A 20,180-nucleotide genomic window follows, 5' to 3' on the forward strand; every position below is an offset into this window, starting at 1 on the left:
CCAGGTCTAAGAGGTATAAAAATTAAGTACTTCCTTTCATGCTATACTACTAAGTTGGAATTTACTTTCTTCATTCTTCATTAGCAAAAGAAATAGGATAAATACTAATCTCCTCATAGAGAGCAAAAATGAGATATTGAATATTGAATACTCAACACTTATTATCTAATCAGGAGAGCATTACAACTTTGTAGATGACACAAATCAGGAAACATATAGTTAACATATCGGAAGGCAGAGAAAGACAGACTAAGTAAAGCATTGGGATAGATTGCATAAAGTGAAATTTGGTAGATATAAATATGAAGTTTTACACTTGAGTTTAAAAAAAAAGTTGATTTCACAAGTTTAAGATGGGAGATGGTTGTCTAGACATTGTTTATCTGAAAAAATAAAGATTTGGGATTTTGAGCAGATTTCATGCTCAGTATAAACAACAGCATAATATGGCAGCCTAGTATCCTGTACTCTACCCTGGGTAGATCACCCATCTATGCTAAGAATGTTGTGCCCAGTCTTGAGCACCACATTTTAAGAAAGACTTTATTAAGCAAATGTCCAGATCAGGGCAGTAAAAATGGTACCTACTCAATATGACAGGAGGATCAGCTGGAGAAAGTTATTCCATCTACCCTGGGGAACAAAAGTCTTTTCAGATGGGGCAAGGATACTTGTACTATAAGTATTTGAAAGGTTGGCATCTAAGAGAAGTTTAAACTTGTTCAGCTCAACCACAGAATGCAAAACTGGGGGCAATGGAGGCAAATTTAAGGAACAATCTCCTGACAATAAGAAACATACAAAAGTGAGTAGGTTGATTGAGGAGGAAGGGAATCCCTTTTATTTTACCTATTCTAGCAAAGGCAATGTCAATGTCAGGTAGGAAGAATTCTTGAAAGTATGATTTGGATGAGGTGGTTTCTTTGATCCCTTATAACTCCAAATTGTTGTGATTCTATGACTCTTTTCGTGTATTTCTGGACCTTCACAATCCTATTTAGAAGGATACAAGGAAGTGATAAAAAAATAAGAGGCAGAAGTAGGGAAATATGCAGATTTAAGATTTGGGCATTTTTTCCTCTGGAATATCAATTTCAACATGGAAAATCAGTAAATAAACCACTTTCGTTTGACATACAGCTATAAATACATCTATAAGAATAGCTAAGGAAGGAAAAACATAAATCAACTTCCTTGGAGAAATCAAAGGGGAAAGAACAATGGGTTTTACATCTTTTGAGTTTAGGAGGAGTTATAGTATCCCCTCCTAAACTCAAAGGGTAAGAACTGACCTTAATTCCTCTCCAAAGAGTCTCAAAGCTACTTAAAAATGTTATGGAATTGGGGAGGAGGACGGGGAGGTAGAAGCTGAGGAATTAGGATTTCATCAGTAGAGAACTCCCAGTATGAAAACTCCCCTCTAAAACAGCAATTCATTTGCAACTTAAAGAATCTTACTTAGAAAGTTATCTATATCATTACAAAGTTAAACTAGTATTTATCAGAGGCAATATCTAAACTCAGATATTAGTTAATATCTCCAAAGGAGGTCTTTTATTATGTTACCTTTCATACAGGATTTAGTATAACTCTCAAAGAATGTACTATGCTAAGAGAACAAAAATTCTATTTTCTCCCCATAGTATGGTTCCTTAAAATATAGATGCTCAAAGGTGTATAAAATTTGTGTCCTCCCTTTCCTTCTCCTCAGCTGTTCACTTGTGTGTATTTCCTCAGCTGGACACTTGTGGTTATCCCTCTGTAAAAGTCTGTCCTTTCCAGGCACAAGCAATTAATTGCTTGTTTTGAATCAAAAAGCAAGTTCATCTATACTACATCCTGTATGTCTTTCACATTCAATTTTTTATTGAGTTTATCTGTGGGCATGAACTCTTAGAGCTTAAACTCTTTGAAGGCAGGGATTATGTTAATTTCATCTTTGAATCATCAATACCTAGCATAGTTCTTGTATGGTTTTTTCCTGACTTTGTGAGCCCTTGTGAGTTCTCCATAAGATAGTCTTTTTGGTAAGCCTACATTTGGCACTAGAGCAATGTGGCCAACCCAATGGAATTGTGCTCTCTACAGTGGAGTAGGAATGTTTGACTCTAATGTAATCTAAAGGGATGTCATTTTGGTCGTCTTTCAGAACAGAAGACCAAAACCAAGCAACCAAGCTAGCACAGAACCTTAAACATAAATATATGTTGAATTTGATTGAATTTATAATTAGTTGATAAGATAATCCTTTAAAATTAACCAAACAAAATTTGTGTTGCAGTTAATAGGGTGTTTTTTAGACTGAAATAAAATAAATTAGAATAAATAAGCTATTACATATATAACAATTTTATCATATAATAGTTGATCTTAATTAGTTATATACCCAAATGATGACCTCAATTAAAAAGTCTCATTGATATTATTTATGTTTATATCACAGTCATTTCTGTAAAACTCCTTTATTAAAAAAAACATGTAATCCATTGACCATGTCTGTGACAATGAAAACAGAATTCTGTCCTCATAGGCTTTCTTTTTACCTCTTTGGACAAAATAAGTATCATGATCTTATCGCTGGGACTAAAATTGTGTTTTCAGTGACTTCAAAGTTCAGTTTCCCTTTAACAATCTTTTCAATCAATATTCTTTTGATTCTGCTTTTTTCATTCAGAATCAATTCATATAAATCTTCACGTTTCTCTGAATTCCTGAGACTTGTCATTTCTTTATGCACATTAATAAAATCTGATTCCATGTATACGTATAGCTTATTTTACAGATAAAATCAGTTTTATCATATAATTTGAGAAGAGATTGATTCTGAGTAAAAAATGTACTTAGAAAACACAATCCTATGCCTATAAAGTTAATACAGTATGAATCAGTAGGTCCTTCCACATGTTGAATTTATTTGGTGTCATATTGGCCCAACTCTGGAAGTCCCTTACTATTACTGACTTTCAAAAGAAGTAGAACTAGTTATGGGGGCAATGAAGTTTTTGTATTCAAAGTTAGAGGATCACAGTACTTATACTACTTTGGCAAGTGAAAACAAATAAATTTAGTACCTAATCTGCAAGAATAACTGAATAAAATGGTGGTCTTGCTTTCATCTCTAGCTACATCCCTTGAGTTTCTCCCTGATCAAGTCTCACCCTCCTCCCTCCCCTTAGCTGCAGTCTTTGAGTTTAGAGCCTAGTCTTAGGGATTAATATTGAGGACTCTTATCTCCCCGTAGCAATATGGTCCTGAAGACTAGGTGTCTCCCTCAGAATCCCTGCCCCTAACTAAATTCTTTAAAGGTTCATTTAAGGGTGACTTTCCTGCTGCTCACTCTGTAGAATGTTTTATGGTACTTTTCCTGGGCACCGATATTGTCAGTTCTGTTCTGGTTCTGCAATTCAGTCCAAATTGGCCTATTTTATAAATAGGTTGGATTAGGAACAAGTGAAATCAGTTAGAATAGTGATACTGCTGGATTTTAATGGCTTCTAAAAAATGCTTCCTGATATTTTGAATATATCGATATTCAATCCCTGTCTTTTAGCCAAGAGATTTATAACATTTTGAAAAATTAAATTAAACACTTGAATATTGCATTCCTACATCCACAGTTAAGAATTCTAGCACTCTAGTCAGAGTCAGGGTGAGGGGGAGCTATCTAACTTATGGTTATTTCTGTGCATAGCAGAGAATAGGCTAGAAAGGGGTCGTTGCTTATGGGAATTTAGGACGCTGAAGAATTGGGAGGCCAAGGTGTTTAAAAAGAATATTAGTTGGAATGGAAAAGATGACTATGAACTAGCTGCTGAACTTAATATTATTAGAGCACATTCCATCCCAGGCTTAAAGGGATGTTTTAAACCAGTCTAGAAATTTAAATCCCATGCTTAGGCATCATCTTCTTAACCATTTGTTCATTTTCTGATCCTACTTTCTCTTTTGCATCTTTTGCCTTCAATAACAGCAATTTAAAAATACCACCTCTGCCTCCATGGTTTTTAGTTTGTTGCCCAGGATTTTTTAAACTTTGACTAAGCGTTCAAGGATTCTTCTGGTTGATCACGTTAGTGATCAAGACAGGTGGGGCATGATGGCAGCTGAGTTTACACCCAGAGAGTCTTTAGAAGGTGAAGACTCTGACGTGATCAATCAGTATTATTTGTACTCATGCATCCACACTTTTCCAAATCTGTAGAGTTTCCCTGTCATGTCTGATATGACCTGCTGACAAATAACTAACAAAGACTCACCAACTTCCACTGTTCTTTCCACCCCCCTCTGTCCTTTTACTGAATGATTTCTTATCTGACAGTATCTATGGATCTAATTTATCATTTCTTAGAGGATAATTTGTAGTTTCCATCTCAAAACACTCAGCTCCTTCTTCTTTAGAAAGAACCTTAAACTTATTTTTTAACTCTGTGACATTCTTTGCACAAAAGCCAGTTTTTCCTCACAATCAAATGAAACACGGCACATAAAATTCCTGCTCCATATAAATGTCTACTATTTAAATCTCATAAATACTCTTTTAAAGTATAATTGTAAATATTCTTATGGCTTATTGGCATACTGAATTTACATTTCTCTTTTCATTTGCAAAGATATGCTTTTACTTCTTTATACACACAGGTGACTTTGAATCAACCCATCAACGAATTCCTGGTTATTACGGTGCCCCACAGGTGGGTAAAGCAAACTTAATCTTTTTTCTCTTATATAAAGAGATGCCCTCAAAACAGCAGAGAATGTCCAGAAGTGACAAAGAAAGATAACATTACATTTTTGAAAAAGATTTGGTATGTTTTCTTCAAATATCCAAGTTCTTTAAAAAAAAATTTGGTAGGGAGTAGGGATAGTCCAGATTACTTCTTTTTCTAAAACCTTTAGTATCCTTTTGCTACCTTTTGTTCCTTTGTCTAAAGCATGATTTAAAGGAATGAACTCAAATATATCAAGCAAAATATACTAAAAATCAATAAATTAAAATTGATGATTATTATAATGCAGTTTATTCCCCTGACCTACTTATATTGTGACCATCTATCCTGAATTTCCAGGTTCAATCCTGATTTGAAATACTTTTTCTTTTGACTTTCCACATAAATAAATGTATTTATTTTGAGGAGCCATTATTTTACTGAGATTCCTTCAGCCTCTGTAGATTGTAATCCCTTTTTGCTGCATTAGATATTTCTGAGTTACAGTTTAAAAAAAATAAAATCATCTGGTGGCCAACTTTTTGGTGATGAGCCTTTCAGCACTTAGCTAGGTTCTCTGATCACAAGCATATAGTCCATTGCCAGGTTAGAACTCATATGGGGAAGCCTTTCCACTTTGGTAGGAACTAAAAGAGTTGTGCTCTATTTACATAATTATTGAGAATCCATTTGTCATTTCTAAATTATTATAAAGCATCAGAATAGGTATTTATATATAGTCAAATTATGAAATGAATTTACTTCAATGAATCTGCAATCTGCAATAATTATTCCCTCCAAATCAGCTATGCCTTTTTATTCTGTGGGACTTTTGTCCATGTACTCCATACCCTAACCTTTCCTGTGGGGTCTATTAATGTTACATGAATTAACAATGTAACACACAAGTTGTCCCATCTCTTATTCCCTATTTCCCAACATGACTAGTTCACCTCCCTTTCTGGTCATGTATCTCTTTGATAACATCTTTTATGTCACTTTTGTATGCAAAACATTAGAGATTATATTAGTTTATGAATCACAAGCAGATAAGATCATCAATAGAATATTGGTGTTAAAAATGGGTTTTTGTTTCAAGGGAAGTCTTCGGATAATTGAATGTAAGGTAGCTATTCTTTTTTAAAATTTTTTATTATAGCTTTTTATTTACAAGACATATGTATCGGTAATTTTTCAGCACTGACCCTTGCAAAACCTTCTGTTCCAACTTTACCCCTTCTTCCCCCAATCCCCTCCCTCAGATAGCAGGTAGATCAATACATGTTAAATATGTTAAAGTATATTTAAATACAATATTTGTATACATATTTATACAGTTATTTTGCTGCACAAGAAAAATAGGATTTAGAAATAAGGTAAAAATAACCTGAGAAGGAAAACAAAAATGCAAGCAGACAAAAACAGGAGTGAAAATGCTATGTGGTGGTCCACATTCATTTCCCATAGTTCTTTCACTGGATGTAGCTGGTTCTTGTCATTATTGAACAATTGGAACTGATTTAATTCATCTCATTGAAGAGAGCCACGTGCATCAGAATTGATCATCATATAGTATTGTTATTGCCATGTGTAATGATCTCCTGGTCCTGCTCATTTCACTCAGCATCAGTTCATGTAAGTCTCTCCAGGCCTTTCTGAAATCCTCCTACTGGTCGTTTTTTACAAAACAATAATATTTTAAAAAAAACCAATAATATTCCATAACATTCATATACCACAATTTATTCAGACATTTTCCAATTGATGGGCATCCATTCAATTTCCAGTTTCTAGCCACTACAAAAAGGGCTGCCACAAACATTTTTGCACATATGGGTCTAAGGTAACTATTCTAAGGGCTCAAATTTCCCAAATGCAATTCATTTTGTTCCATTCTGAATCCCAGCAAAATGTACCTTTTTCTGTGTTTTTCTGAGATACACACACACATACACACACACACACACACACACACACACACACACACACACATATGTAAATGAACTCTGTAGGCTATCCTTCCAACTACATAACATACATCATCTGGACAGCAGATAGTCCTCATTCACTAGGCTTTTCTTGTGTGGAAAGCTAGAGCAAACTGTTTCAAGGGATTATGGATTTCATTTAAGAATCTCTTCAGTCTTCTGAAACCTGTTACAATCACCATATTATCACCTGCAAGCAACATCTAGAAGACTTCATCACCTAGTAAGAAAATTGCACATCCCTTTAGTGAACACACGCTCTCCTGTTTGTTTTGTTTTACCAAATTGATACTAATAAGCAAAGGGACAAACAGAAAAATTATCTCTGTTGTTTCATTTTTCAATGAATTTTATCAATACAATAAGCACAAAAAAAGAGAACTGTATAAATATGTACACATATATTATACTTAACATATACTTTAACATGTTTAACATGTATGGGACTGCCTGCCATCTAGGGGAGGGGGTGCAGGGAAGGAGGGGAAAAATTGGAACAGAAGTGTTTGCAAGGGTTAATGTTGAAAAATTACCCATGCATATGTTTTGTCAATAAAAAGCAATAATAAAAAAAAAGAAAAAGCAAAGGTAAAAGAAATACAATAAGTACAACAGGATCTTGTATTCTAACATTTTAGGGTCAGTTGTATTTTTATAAAAAGATGGTTTATCTTAAAATGGTATTTATGAGAGCATATTATATTTTCATCAAGGAAGCCCTTAATAATAACGGATAAATTTTTCTAATAAATATTTCAGGGAGATGAGAATTATGGATTGGTAGTTATTTGGTATCTTCTTTTGCTGGTAGTGATATACATGATATTTTCAAGTCTTTTGGCTTCTTCCTTTCTTTCAGATCTTTTGAGCACTGATTCCTCAGTGCCCTCAAAACTCTGTTACCTTCAGCATGGAACTCTTCTGAGTATGTTTGTTCTCTCTCAGATAGTCTTCCTGTCTCTCCTAACATTAAGAGGAAATGGATAAGGCTTCATATAGAAAGTGATATTTGATCTGAGAAATAAAACCAGGGAAGCCAAGAGATGGAGTTTCACTTTTTAGTTGTTTTTAAGTCATTTTGATTCTTTGTGATTCCTTTAGGTGTTTTCTTAATAAAGATACTATAAAGGTTCTCCTTTTCCCTTTGCCAGCTCATTTTACAGATGAGGAACTGAGACAGGGCTAAGTGACTTGCCCAGAGTCCTGCAGTTAGGGAGGTGCAGAGGTAGATTGAACCAGGAAGAATCCTCTTCCTCATTCCAGGCTCAGCAGTCTCATCTGAACTGCAGCCACCACCTAATGGCAAGAGATGGAGCTGAGGAGGGAAAGTTGGAATACTATCTAGTGCAAAGAACAAAGAAGGCAGTACCACTGTATCATTTTAGTAACTGGAGATATAAGATATGAAAAGCTTAGAAAGGTAGGAAGGTGATAAATTATGAAGGGCTTTAAAATTTTGATTCATGAGGTGATAAGGAAACATTGAAGTTCCTTGGATTGCAAAGTGACATGGTTATGCCTTCCATTTAAAAAGATTAATTTGACAGTTGAGTAAAGAATATACTGGAATGGGAAAGGACTTAGGCAAGGAAACCAACCAGAAAGTTTTCATAGTTTTCCATCCAAGATAGTCCCTTAGCTACCTGTTGTGCTTTTTGACTTTATATGCTCCAGGGTTAGGCAAACCTAGGAACCATAAGAACACAATTACAAAACACTTTTCACACAAATAAAGTCAGATTTAAGCAATGGAAAAATATAAATTGCTCATGGGAGGACAAGCTAATATTTTTTAAAATGACAATTCTACCTCAATTGAATTTACTTATTTAGTGCCATACCAATCAGACTGCCAAAAGATTATTTTATAGAACTAGAAAAAATAATAAAATTCATCTGGAAAAAGAAAAAGTCAAGAATATCAAGGGAATTAATGAAAAAAATGCAAAGGATGATAGCCTAGCTCTACCACACCTAATGCTATATTATAAGGTAGCAGTCATTAAAAACTATTTGGTACTAAGAAATAGAATAGTGGATCAGTGTAATAAATTAGATATATAAGACACAATAGTAAATGACTAGAGTAATCTATTGTTTGATAAACCCAAAGACTCCAGCTTCTGGGATAAGAACTCAGAATTTGATAAAAATTTCTGGGAAAATTGGAAAATATATGGTACAAACTAGTCATAGAAAACATCTCATACCATATAACAAGATAAGGTTGAAATGGGTCATGATTTTGGCATAAAAGATTATAAGCAAATTAGGGGATCGAGGGAAAGTTTACCTGTCAGATCTCTAGAAAAGGGAAGAATTTAGGACCAAAGAAGAAATAGAGAATATTATGATGTGTGCCCCAGGATTTCATACCTGAGGCATGTAAAGTATATGACACTTTATAAGACACAATAAATGCTAGGCTTATTGGTTGATTAGTATTATTACTGCCACTCTTCTTAGATTTAGTTCAAAAGATATTAATCATCTACTATGTGTCAGACATTGTGTTAAGTGCTAGGATTACAAAGACCAAACCATTCCTGCCTTCAAGCTTACTCCTCCATTAATGAGTTTTCATTCTGCTTTCAACTTATCTTGATTAAGTTCAGTATAACAGAATGATTATAACAAAATGAAATAAAATGTCTAGAGTTATAAATTTTATTTTGTTCTTCAACTGATTTAAACAGTACTATTGAATATATTAAATGTTTTATTGTCATGTCTCACAAAATGTGATAGAAATCTTTACATGTGAATTACTTTTGAGTTCCTTAAATTGGACATTATAGAATTATAAAAAGATATTTCTTGCCTCAAATCACAATGAGAATATAATTTCTAATGCTCATTTACACAACAAAGAATAACCAAATATTTTAGGTAGAATTTTTGCATAATTCTTACATAGATTGTGCATAGGATATACACTCTATATTCCTAATATTCTAATAATACAAGGATATAACAAAATCATGAAGCAAGTAATGCACCATGGACAATAGAATAACATATAAACATACAAGAATAATATCTAACTTTCCAGTCTAGTACTATGCAAACTCACAATCTAGAATCAGAATATATTTCTGAATGGTCTATTAATTAATTTGCCCTTCTGTGCCAGGAAACTGAAGTTCACACATTCCAGAACTCTGCATAGTGGGATCTGTGCCCATGTGTAGCCATATGCTGCAGGGAGCATTGGCCAATAGCAAATGCTTAGAAATGGAAACTTTTTTTTTGCCTTCCTTTATAATTCTTTACAAACTATGCTTATTGTGTATTTTTACAAAAGCTTTCTTTTCCTACATGAAAAGAAAATTTGAACCCCTTGGCTTTTTTTGAATCTCAAACTGAACTTATTATTATCGATGTACATTTTAATTAAAGATTAGGTTAAAGCCGTTTTTTATTTAAAAGCTGATTCTGAACAAATGCCTTTACTGTTTGATTAAAAATATGTGGTATTGAGCAAAAAAAAAAAAAAAAAGATTTAGTATTTTTCCTCTCTGTGTTTATCATAGTAAATAGTTCTGACAGATGTTTCCTCTCTTTTTAAATGTGGTAGGACATGTTTGAGTCTTGGTAATTTAAAAATGGACATTAAATACCTTTACTCATTTTCATACACATAAGATCCACTGAGAATTATGTATTGCCAGTAAAATGAATAAGGCTAATTGTTGCTTGATTTATTTTAACTGATTAAAACCCAAGCATGGTTAACAGAGTCAATCCATCTTTTTGTTAATGTGAAAATGATTACTCTGGTTAGTTAGATTTGGATATACTTGGTCTCAAACATACCTAAAAAATCTTTTGGGCACATGATTTGTGTTACATTACATTATTATTTGAGCATTAAAAAATACTCAGTGTCTTCTACTAAAGCAAAGGATTATCATGAGCTTTTTTTGAATTATAAAGTTATTCAAAATCTGATACTATGAAATTAAATGGTATTAAAAGACACTTTGTTTCAACATTGTTTTAACAGTTTATAACAAAGTTTCCTATGTTCTTTAAGAATTTTGAAAACTGAATATTTTACTCATATATCTCTTTAATCGCACAGTTCATAAAGAGAACTTGCATATAAATTCATAATCCAGAAATCTCTTTTGCATTGCTGAGCTTAAATATGCTCAAATGCATTGCAGCATAATATATAGGACATTATAATATCTCACTTGAAACAGTGTATAGGGTATGTATATTCAAAATCTATTTGGTGCCTGTTGCACATTTTCTTTTTGTTCGTTTGTTTGTTTTGCTGAAGCAATAAGAGTTAAATAACTTGCCCAGGATCACACAGCTAGGAAGTGTTAAGTGTCTGAGACCAGATATGAACTCGGGTTCTCCTGAATTCAGGGCTGGTGCTCTATCCACTGTACCACCTAGCTGCCCTTGCACACTTTCAAAGTGGCTTCAGGAAGCAAATTACAGTAGTACAATGGTCAATAACTTTAACAAAGCATAACATGATAGCCAAGAGTCTTATAATAGTGAGGTCTCCAGGGTTTTTGTTATTGAATTGTATCCAGATATCATACTTCAGTAGTTATCTTCAAAGGTTTTCTTAGCCACCCCTAAAACTATCACATACTGTCTAACTTCATGATAAACTTTTGTGAAATTAGGCTTTTCGGGAAAGCCCAACATAGCCATGTCCAGTCATTTCTAGTTTTTAAGTCTAGTGTAGTACAATGCACAGAGATCCTGAAGTCACAGGATTTGAGTTCAATTTTTTGCCTTGTCACTTCCTACCTCTCTATTACTTTAGGCTTCTCTGGGCTAAGTAGACTGGACTAGATAGATTGTGAAGTCCCTTTCAGTTCTACATCTATGATCCTATGCTCAGCTTCTCACTAGCACAGTCATTTTCAGCAACAATTATTGGGAACCCAAAAGGACAGGAAAAAACCTGTCACCCATGGGTGATAAAAGACCTTGGTCTTATAAATCCTGTAGTGATTGCCTTGAGATGAAGGAGGAGAAGGATACAATTCCATTCACAGTTATCAGAAATCACTAAGAATACCATCTGTAAGAGTAGTGTCAGAAAGTCATCTGAGGTCCTTAATCCAATCCCCTGATCCTCATCCTTCTCCAACCCTGACTGCTCTCTGTTCCAAATGCTAGGAGATTTATGCTGTTCAATGTAAACTCAGAATATGCATCAAGTTTAGTGAAAGACTAAAATAATGTTAATAAGTAGTGTCTTTAAATCATGGTTTGTAATTTTTGAATAATCATTTAACATTGAACAATTTAACATTGTTTTTGTCTTGTCTTTTAATTCAGAAAGCTTATCGTGAAGCATAAGCAAAACCTGACACCCAGAATGATGAATCTGAACCTTCACAAAGCCACCTGTACCCCTAATGTGACAGTTATATTTAGTGATGTCTTTTTTGATTAAAAAAAAAATGAAGATCTAAACTATAGGCTATACTTATAGCTTTGCAATCTGGATTTTTGTTTTTGACAACTGTATCTCTTATAGTTGTATTATTTCATGATTTGATTTTATTATGAAGGAAAAAACTAGTGCTTGCCCTTTTATATTTTCTTTTTAAATATTGAAAGTAAGTTCCACTTAATATCATAGCTTTTCAATTTTTTATTTCAAAGATAGATTGGTTTACTTCTTAGTTATCATACTCTATTTACTATGAAAAATAAAGAGCTGAAACACAGCCTCCAAAGCCTCCAATTAAACATTTTGAGCCAATAGTTTTGTTTCTTCAAAAATAAAACTTTTCTATATAGCACTGGTTAGTGGAAATTAAGTTCATATCTGAGATCAAACATTCTCTGATACCTAAGATTGAAATTCAGTCATCAAAATGCTTCACAGAATCAGAAGTCAGAGCTGGAAAGGAACCTGAAAGATCATCCAATTTGGTCACAGGCCTTTTGTTTTACAAGAGAGAAATCTGTCACCCCAAAAAGCAAGCAAAGTCACAGCATTTATTAGGATAAGAAACAGGATGTGATTTAGATCCTTATACTCTTAATCTGGGATTATTTTTATTATCCCCAGCTAAACAAATTATTTTTCTCTCCAATTATACAAGAAATTGGAATACTTAAAAAATCGATCAATCATTCATGTTTTCTAATTAATAGCAAAGATAATAAAAAGATCCAAACAGAATATTTCACCACCTCAGAGTCTTAGGCTATCTTCTGCTTCCCTCTCCTCATCTCTTAAGTCTAATAATGAAAATTCTTCCATGGTCTAAACCTAGAAAAATTTTCCCATATTAAATTTGGCTTCATAATATGGAGGCAACATAGTGAATAAAAAGTTGGCCTTGGGATAAGGCACTTCTGAGTTGGTCCCACTTCTGACTCCTCATGTGTAAACTTGTGAAATCTGTAAATTAAGGTTTGGTGAGCCTACTTCCAGAATAGGCTGATGCTAATATGAAAATATCTAGCTGAAATTGAGTTTGAATTCAAAAGGATTGATATATTTCTGCTCCTATGGTTTTTGCAATTTTCCTTCCTGGCCATGAATTTTCTGTGAGCCTTCAGGCAATCAGTGAGTGGGATTGAGATAGGGCCAGTAGCATTCCCTCCTATATCTCCCCATGGAACTACTATGTGAATGCGAACACATGATGCCTCTGCTTCTTTGGATTTCTGTATTTCTTGATATTAAGCAGATAAATGTCTAGAGATGGAAGATTTCAGGTTATAACCTTGTCAGCCTCAAAAATTCAGAAAAGCCAAAAAGTCTAGCAATTGGAGCTGATTGAACACTAGGAAATGAATGTAAACTGCTTGCATTTTTGTTCTTCTTCCCGGGTTATTTATACCTTCTAAATCCAATTCTCCCTGAGCAACAAGAGAACTGTTCGATTCTGCACACATATATTGTATCCAAGATCTACTGTAACCTATTTAACATGTATAGTACTGCTTGCCATCTGGGGAAGGGGGTGGAGGGAGGGAGAGGAAAAATCGGAACAGAAGTGAGTGCAAGGGATAATGTTTTTAAAAATTACCCTGGCATGGGTTCTGTCAATAAAAAGTTATTTAAAAAATTAATTAATTAATTTAAAAAAGTAACAAGGAAATTGGAGCTGATTGCAGAGAGAGTCCTGTTAGCTATAGCAGTCAACTCCAGTGAACACCCAATTCTAATACTGTTTGGCTTAACCTAATAGTGAGTCATCCTGGCAACTGAAATCACAGTATAAAATGTGTCTTCCAGAAAGTAAGAGTAATTTGTCCATCTCTGTCACACCAAATGAACTTAGTAAATAACTTTAAAGGAAAAAAAATGATTTCTGGGGCCAGAAACTACCCCTTCTTCTATACACACGTTTCATTATGTATGTGCCTCGAATTTGAGCCTTCTTCCCTCAAGAGTCTTGAATATGTTCAGGAGAGGTCTTGTTGCATTTGGGGGGTTATTTTTTTTATTTAATAGCCTTTTATTTACAGGCTATATGCATGGGTAACTTTACAGCATTAACAATTGCCAAACCTCTTGTTCCAATTTTTCACCTCTTACCCCCCACCCCCTCCCCCAGATGGCAGGATGACCAGTAGATGTTAAGTACATTAAAATATAAATTAGATACACAATAAGTATACATGACCAAAACGTTATTTTGCGGTACAAAAAGAATCAGACTCTGAAATATTTACAATTAGCTTGTGAAGGAAATCAAAAATGCAGGTGGGCATAAATATAGGGATTGGGAATTCAATGTAATGGTTTTTAGTCATCTCCCAGAGTTCTTTCTCTGGGCATAGCTGGTTCAGTTCATTACTGCTCCATTGGAAATGATTTGATTGATCTCGTTGCTGAGGATGGCCTGATCCATCAGAACTGGTCATCATATAGTATTGTTGTTGAAGTATATAATGATCTCCTGGTCCTGCTCATTTCACTCAGCATCAGTTCGTGTAAGTCTCTCCAGGCCTTTCTGAAATCATCCTGTTGGTCATTTCTTACAGAACAGTAATATTCCATAATATTCATATACCACAATTTATTCAGCCATTCTCCAACTGATGGACATCCATTCAGCTTCCAGTTTCTAGCCACTACAAAAAGGGCTGCCACAAACATTCGTGCACATACAGGTCCCTTTCCCTTCTTTATAATCTCTTTGGGATATAATCCCAGTAGTAACACTGCTGGATCAAAGGGTATGCACAGTTTGATAACTTTTTGAGCATAGTTCCAAACTACTCTCCAAAATGGTTGGATTCGTTCACAACTCCACCAACAATGCATCAATGTCTGGGGGGGATATTTTTTATTAGTCACTTTAAACTTGAGCCCATTCTCCCCACAAGACAGTGTACTGCCAATTTGGGGAGATTTTTGTATCTTTATCCTTGCTACCCTTTCTCTGTATATCCTTTTGTAAAGTTAATATGAAGTGGTTGTTAATGCTGGGGAAATGTTATTTGGTTAATATATTTAGGGAAGCATACTAAATTAAGGTTCATGAATGATAGTATCACAATATCCAATCCCTGCAGGTTCCCCCTAAAATCCCTAGGGAAAAAGAAGTTGCAGTGATTTAAAAAGTTTGAGAGATATAGTTTCTGAGTAATCACTTTATTAATAAGGTCAGCATGTTACTAATAAAGGGGTGATCATTTGGCCATCTCAGACCAAAGATAATCATGGTGAGCTCAGAGTTTATATGTTCTTTTGGAAGAGGAGCGGCAATCAACACAATAGGAGGTAAGCTATATTAAAATGAGTGACTGAAAGTAATATGTCACCCTTGGACAGAGAAACTTATTTCTATACTCAGACCGCCCCCAGTTTTGAACCATCTATCCAAAGAATATATGCCCCATCCAAGTGTGAGCAGGAGACAATAGCTGTCCCAGGGTGGGTTTAATCAGCAGCAACAATATCCCTCCAGACTGAACTTTAAAACAAGGGGGAATGTAGATCTCCCTGAATCATTGGTTATTAATAATCATTTCTCTCATAGTCACCTCTCTGGGACCCAAGCTGCCAATGAAAGTTGGGATTGAAAAAGTTAGTAGGGAAGGGGTTCTAGACATAAATTATAGTACATCTCTGTTTTAGAATGGATTACATTGTATAAACTTTTTCATGGTGAGAAAAGATGGAATGGAAGAAAATAATCAGTTTCTCATTTAATAGGGGGGAAAATTACATGGTATTTTAGGAAAACTGGTGTTCTGTCATTCCACATGATGTCTTATGGAACTATTTGTTAAATGAGGAAAAAACTGATTTTCAGAGGATTTCCTTTGCAGCTGAAAAATTATTGTTCTAGAGCTGAAAGATTCTCAGAAATCACCTGGCCTAGCCTCTCATTGTATAGATGAGAAAACTGACATTCAAAAGGGTAAGAAATGTTCATGATCATGTCAGGTAGTAAGTGGTAAGAGCTAATATTTGAACCTTGTTCTCTGAATCCGAATCGAGAATTTTTTTCACCATACCAAGGGTCCTTAAGCATAAATTTGAACCCAATTTGATTGTAAGATTTATTTATTAATAATTCTTCTTGGTCTTTCTTTTTACACATAATTATATTATCTGATGGAGATAATGACTTGACTTTTTTTTTTTTTTTTTGAGGAATTCAGAGTCAACTGCAACCAATAAGACTCTTTGATTCATCAGATTCAGGGAAATGGAGCATAAATAAAATCCCCACATAGTCCAAGTGGGAAAGGAAAAGAGGAGAGTGGCAGAGATGTTATATTCAGAGGAGTTTAGTACAAATATGTAATAAGACCAATTCTCTAATAAATAAAAGTTTAAAGAATAAGCAGTTTTCAAAAGGAGAAAAATTATCAACAAATTTGTAAATGCTTTAAATAACTAATAAGAGAAGTACATATTAAAACAACTGAGGTTTTCACACTCAACAGATTGGCAAAGCTAATAAAAGTAGAAAATGGCGATTGCTGGCAGGATAGGAATACTAATTTGCTGTTGGTGAATCTATAAATTATTCTATTCCTTTTGGAAAACAACTTGGAACTATTTTAAAAAATCATTTAACTTTTACTGAGACATACCCAGGAATATATTCCCTAAAAAGCCAAAGACAAAATGAAAGGATTCATATGTGCAAAAATATTTACAGTAGCACTTTTTACAGAGACAAAGAACGGGAAGCAGAGGGGGTCTCCATCAATTTGGGAAATGGCCATGGTTGAAGAAATCGTGATCATCTAATAGGATATTACAGCTTCAAAGAATTTGAAAGGATTTGTATGAGCCAAAGTAAAGTACAAAACTAGGAGAACAATTTATATAAAGACTATATTCATGTAAAGGAAAACAACTTTGAAAGTTTTAAAAAGTTTGATCAATAAAGTATTAAATCATGATTACAGAAGACTGTTAATGAAACATGTTTTTCACATGTTGATAGAAAAATAGACCAGAGGTAGAATGAGCTCAGTACTCAAATTCAATCTACTTTGCTTGATTCCACATTTGTTATAAGTAAGACTTTTTTTTTTAGGAGATGAAGTGAGTTGTGTAAAGAAATGTAGAGATTATCAATAGTGATGTAAAAGGGAAGGAGGTAAAGCTCAAATACCACCTTGTAAAATACACAGCATTTATTGAATGATTGTATTAAATGTTTGTGATAGAAAGAAAAAACAAACAATCCCTCTGTCCTCAAGGTTTTGTATACACTGTAGTGGAGAAGATAATATACATGTGTATTTATACATATGTGCATACATATAAATATATGTATGTAAATATACATGTATAGTTATTTTGTCCTTTGTCAAAGAGGACCGATGTTATTACAAGTGAAATCTTTGAGTCCTTAATGAATTGGATTTAAGTGAGATAGTTGCACAAAATCATCAGCCTCATTCACTCCTCAAAGTTATTTAAGTCATTTAAACAAGAAAAACAGTCAAGTTCACTTGTGATGGCCTGGGAAACAGTGGATAGGGATACAGTCTTCCTCAATGTTTGACCAAGCTCTAAAGCACTCCACAGTTCATGCTTCATAATTGTTGGCACAAATTCTTCTCATTGCCCATTGCATTGGGATGTGGCCACTTGATATACTATAGCTATATACATATATAGCATATGTTCATGTATATATACTCATACACAAATACATATATATTGTTTGTAATCATATCTATGTAGGCATCTATATGTGTGTATAAATCTGTCGTGTATGTGTGTGAGCAACTAGATGGTGTACTATATAGAACCCTGATCCTGGAGTCAGGGAAACTCCTCTTGAGTTCAAAGCCAGTCTCATACACTTACCAGCTGTGTGCTCCTGGGCAAGTCACTTAACCCTGTTTGCCTAATTTCTTATTTGTAAATTAAGCTGGAGAAGGAAATGACAAACCATTTCAGTATCTTTGCCAAGAAAACCCCAAATGAGGTCACAGGGTGTCGGACATGACTGAAAGGATTCAACAACAAATGTGGATATGAATACTCACTAGTATATATACATATATAACATATATGTATATATTGCACAGAATAAAGATGGACATAGGCTAAGCTTAGAGATATATGCAATTGATGAGGTGGAGACTACTAAAGATCTGCTGCAGAAGGGAGTCCTTGAACTGTATCTGAAAGGAAGCCAGGAATTTTAGGAGGCAGAGAAATAAAAAAGGAAGATGGAGAATGAGTAAGGGAGGTGGTTGGTCCTAGTGTTTTGAAGAGGGTAGCTGTCAAAAGATTGAAACCACAATAAGAGTGGTTTCAACCACACTGTTATAAAGGGGCCAATTTGTGACAAGCTTAAAATGACAAACCAGAGAAGAGAGAGAAAATTTCTAAACAAGCAGGGCACTTTTGGTATTGTCCTGTGATTTCATTTGAATACGGACCTCCATGAGAAAATGTTCACTTTTGATCGGAAGGTCGGAACCTTCTGAGCAAATTTAAAACTTTAGAGCTGCCTAGAGCACTGAGGTTAAGTGATTAGTTTACATGCCCAATATGTATCAGAGACAGATCTAAAACAGATCTTCCCAGTCCGAAACTTACCTGCTACAGCACACCCAGCTGAGCAATTCTTTTAAACTGAGTAATAGAAAGTCACAGATTCATACACAAACTTCCTTTTTTTCGATTCTTTATATACTTTTATATAATGAGACTTCCGTGTTGTGATACATGTTTGTGTGCGTGAGACACACACACACTTTTTTTTAAAGAGGGGCTAAGCTTGGAGTGCAAATCTTCCAATATAAACTGCCTAATTAAGATCTGTATATGCAAGTGTCTGTCCAAAGGATTTTGAAGTATCCTAAGAGTGAGAGTGTATCCTACGGGGTGGCTAAGAGTATTAGAAGTGGTTTAGGAGCCTGGATGATGCTAAGCAGGCTTCCCTTGGTGCAAGCGGGGCTAGAGTCTGGAAAAAAACCCGACTGGTGATGGTGGACTAAGGTCGACTCTTGTCACAACCATTGCCAGTGTCCCCTCCTTCTCCCCCCCCCCCACCTTCCCTTAACTCCTGGAGGGAGGGAGAGGGAAATGTAGGCTGTCAAAGAGTGCCGTGGGAGCCCCCAATTCTCCCCCTTCTTCCCTCTTCCCACCCAACAGCAGTTTGATTAATGACTCTCCAGACAGGAAAGGGGCGGCAACCGTGAGAAGGGGACCCTCAGGTAGTTAGTTGCGGATTTCCCAGTCCTCTGTCTGCAGGCGAACTGAGAGAGACCTTGCATTTACAATCAGACTAGAAAAGGCGCTTCGGCGGCCAGACCCGGGGCTTCTGCAAAAAAGAATTGCAATGTGAGGGGCCAGCGGACAGAACCGTCCCTCGCAGAGTACACACGACCTAGGAAAGACAGACAGCGCCCAAGCTGAACCCTTTTGGCTCCCTCTGGAGAAGAGGAGCACCCAACGGCTTCAGGAAGAAAGGTGAGCAGCGGGGCAAAGAGCAGTCCTGAGGACTATCCCTTCCAGCCCATTCTCTTCAGCAACCCTATCCCTACCCCTTCCCTCCTCTTAATTTTTTTTTTCCTTTGGGTCCATGAAATAGCTCCCAGCGCCCTGGATTTAGGCAAAGAGATGCCCGCGTGAGGTGCGGAGGCCTGAGCTTCGCCTTACTCTCAGCCCACAACAAATGCAGGGGTCTTCTCTGAGCCCCTTCTTTCTTATTGAGCTTTGCATGCAAATTCTTATCCTTGGCCCTTCCTTGTGCTCGCCTTTGGCCGACAGGCTCTGGATGTGTGGGAGATGTAATCTAGGATCATAGACTCCGTTGGAAGGGACCTCAACACACCAGGAAACAGTTACATGGCCTATTAGTTAAGTACTTACACAAGTGAGTCTGCATTGGCAGCCCAAGTACTCTGATTCTTTATTCTGTAGTTCGAATTTCTTTGATTGGATCGGTTGGAGTTTGTTTTGTTTTGGGCTTGTTCTTGTGTTTTGTTTGGCTTTTTTAGAGGAAAGAAAGGGGATGAAGTAGGTAGAGGCAACTGGTTTTCAAATCATATC

At 35.3% G+C, this 20,180-nt stretch overlaps 1 protein-coding gene across 10 annotated transcripts in view; it reads left to right on the forward strand.

Moving 5' to 3' along the window:
* PPP1R42 (protein phosphatase 1 regulatory subunit 42) overlaps window positions 1-19,563 on the forward strand; it is a 49,316-nt gene extending 29,753 nt beyond the window's left edge. For 3 of the 10 annotated variants that reach the window (XM_031946311.1, XM_031946316.1, XM_031946310.1), the window contains 2 exons: window positions 4,639-4,691; window positions 19,413-19,563. In XM_031946311.1, coding sequence (XP_031802171.1) covers window positions 4,639-4,691; window positions 19,413-19,544 — 185 coding nt within the window. In that variant the 3' untranslated portion in view covers window positions 19,545-19,563. Of the gene's footprint in view, window positions 1-4,638; window positions 4,692-12,007; window positions 12,273-16,301; window positions 16,524-16,830; window positions 17,062-19,412 lie in introns of those variants that run through there. The other 7 variants (XM_031946317.1, XM_031946318.1, XM_031946319.1 and 4 more) reach the window with 7 other exon arrangements.
* The last annotated feature ends 617 nt before the right edge of the window (window positions 19,564-20,180 follow it).

This window comes from Sarcophilus harrisii, chromosome 1 (assembly GCF_902635505.1).
Source record: "Sarcophilus harrisii chromosome 1, mSarHar1.11, whole genome shotgun sequence".
NCBI lineage: Eukaryota > Metazoa > Chordata > Mammalia > Dasyuromorphia > Dasyuridae > Sarcophilus > Sarcophilus harrisii.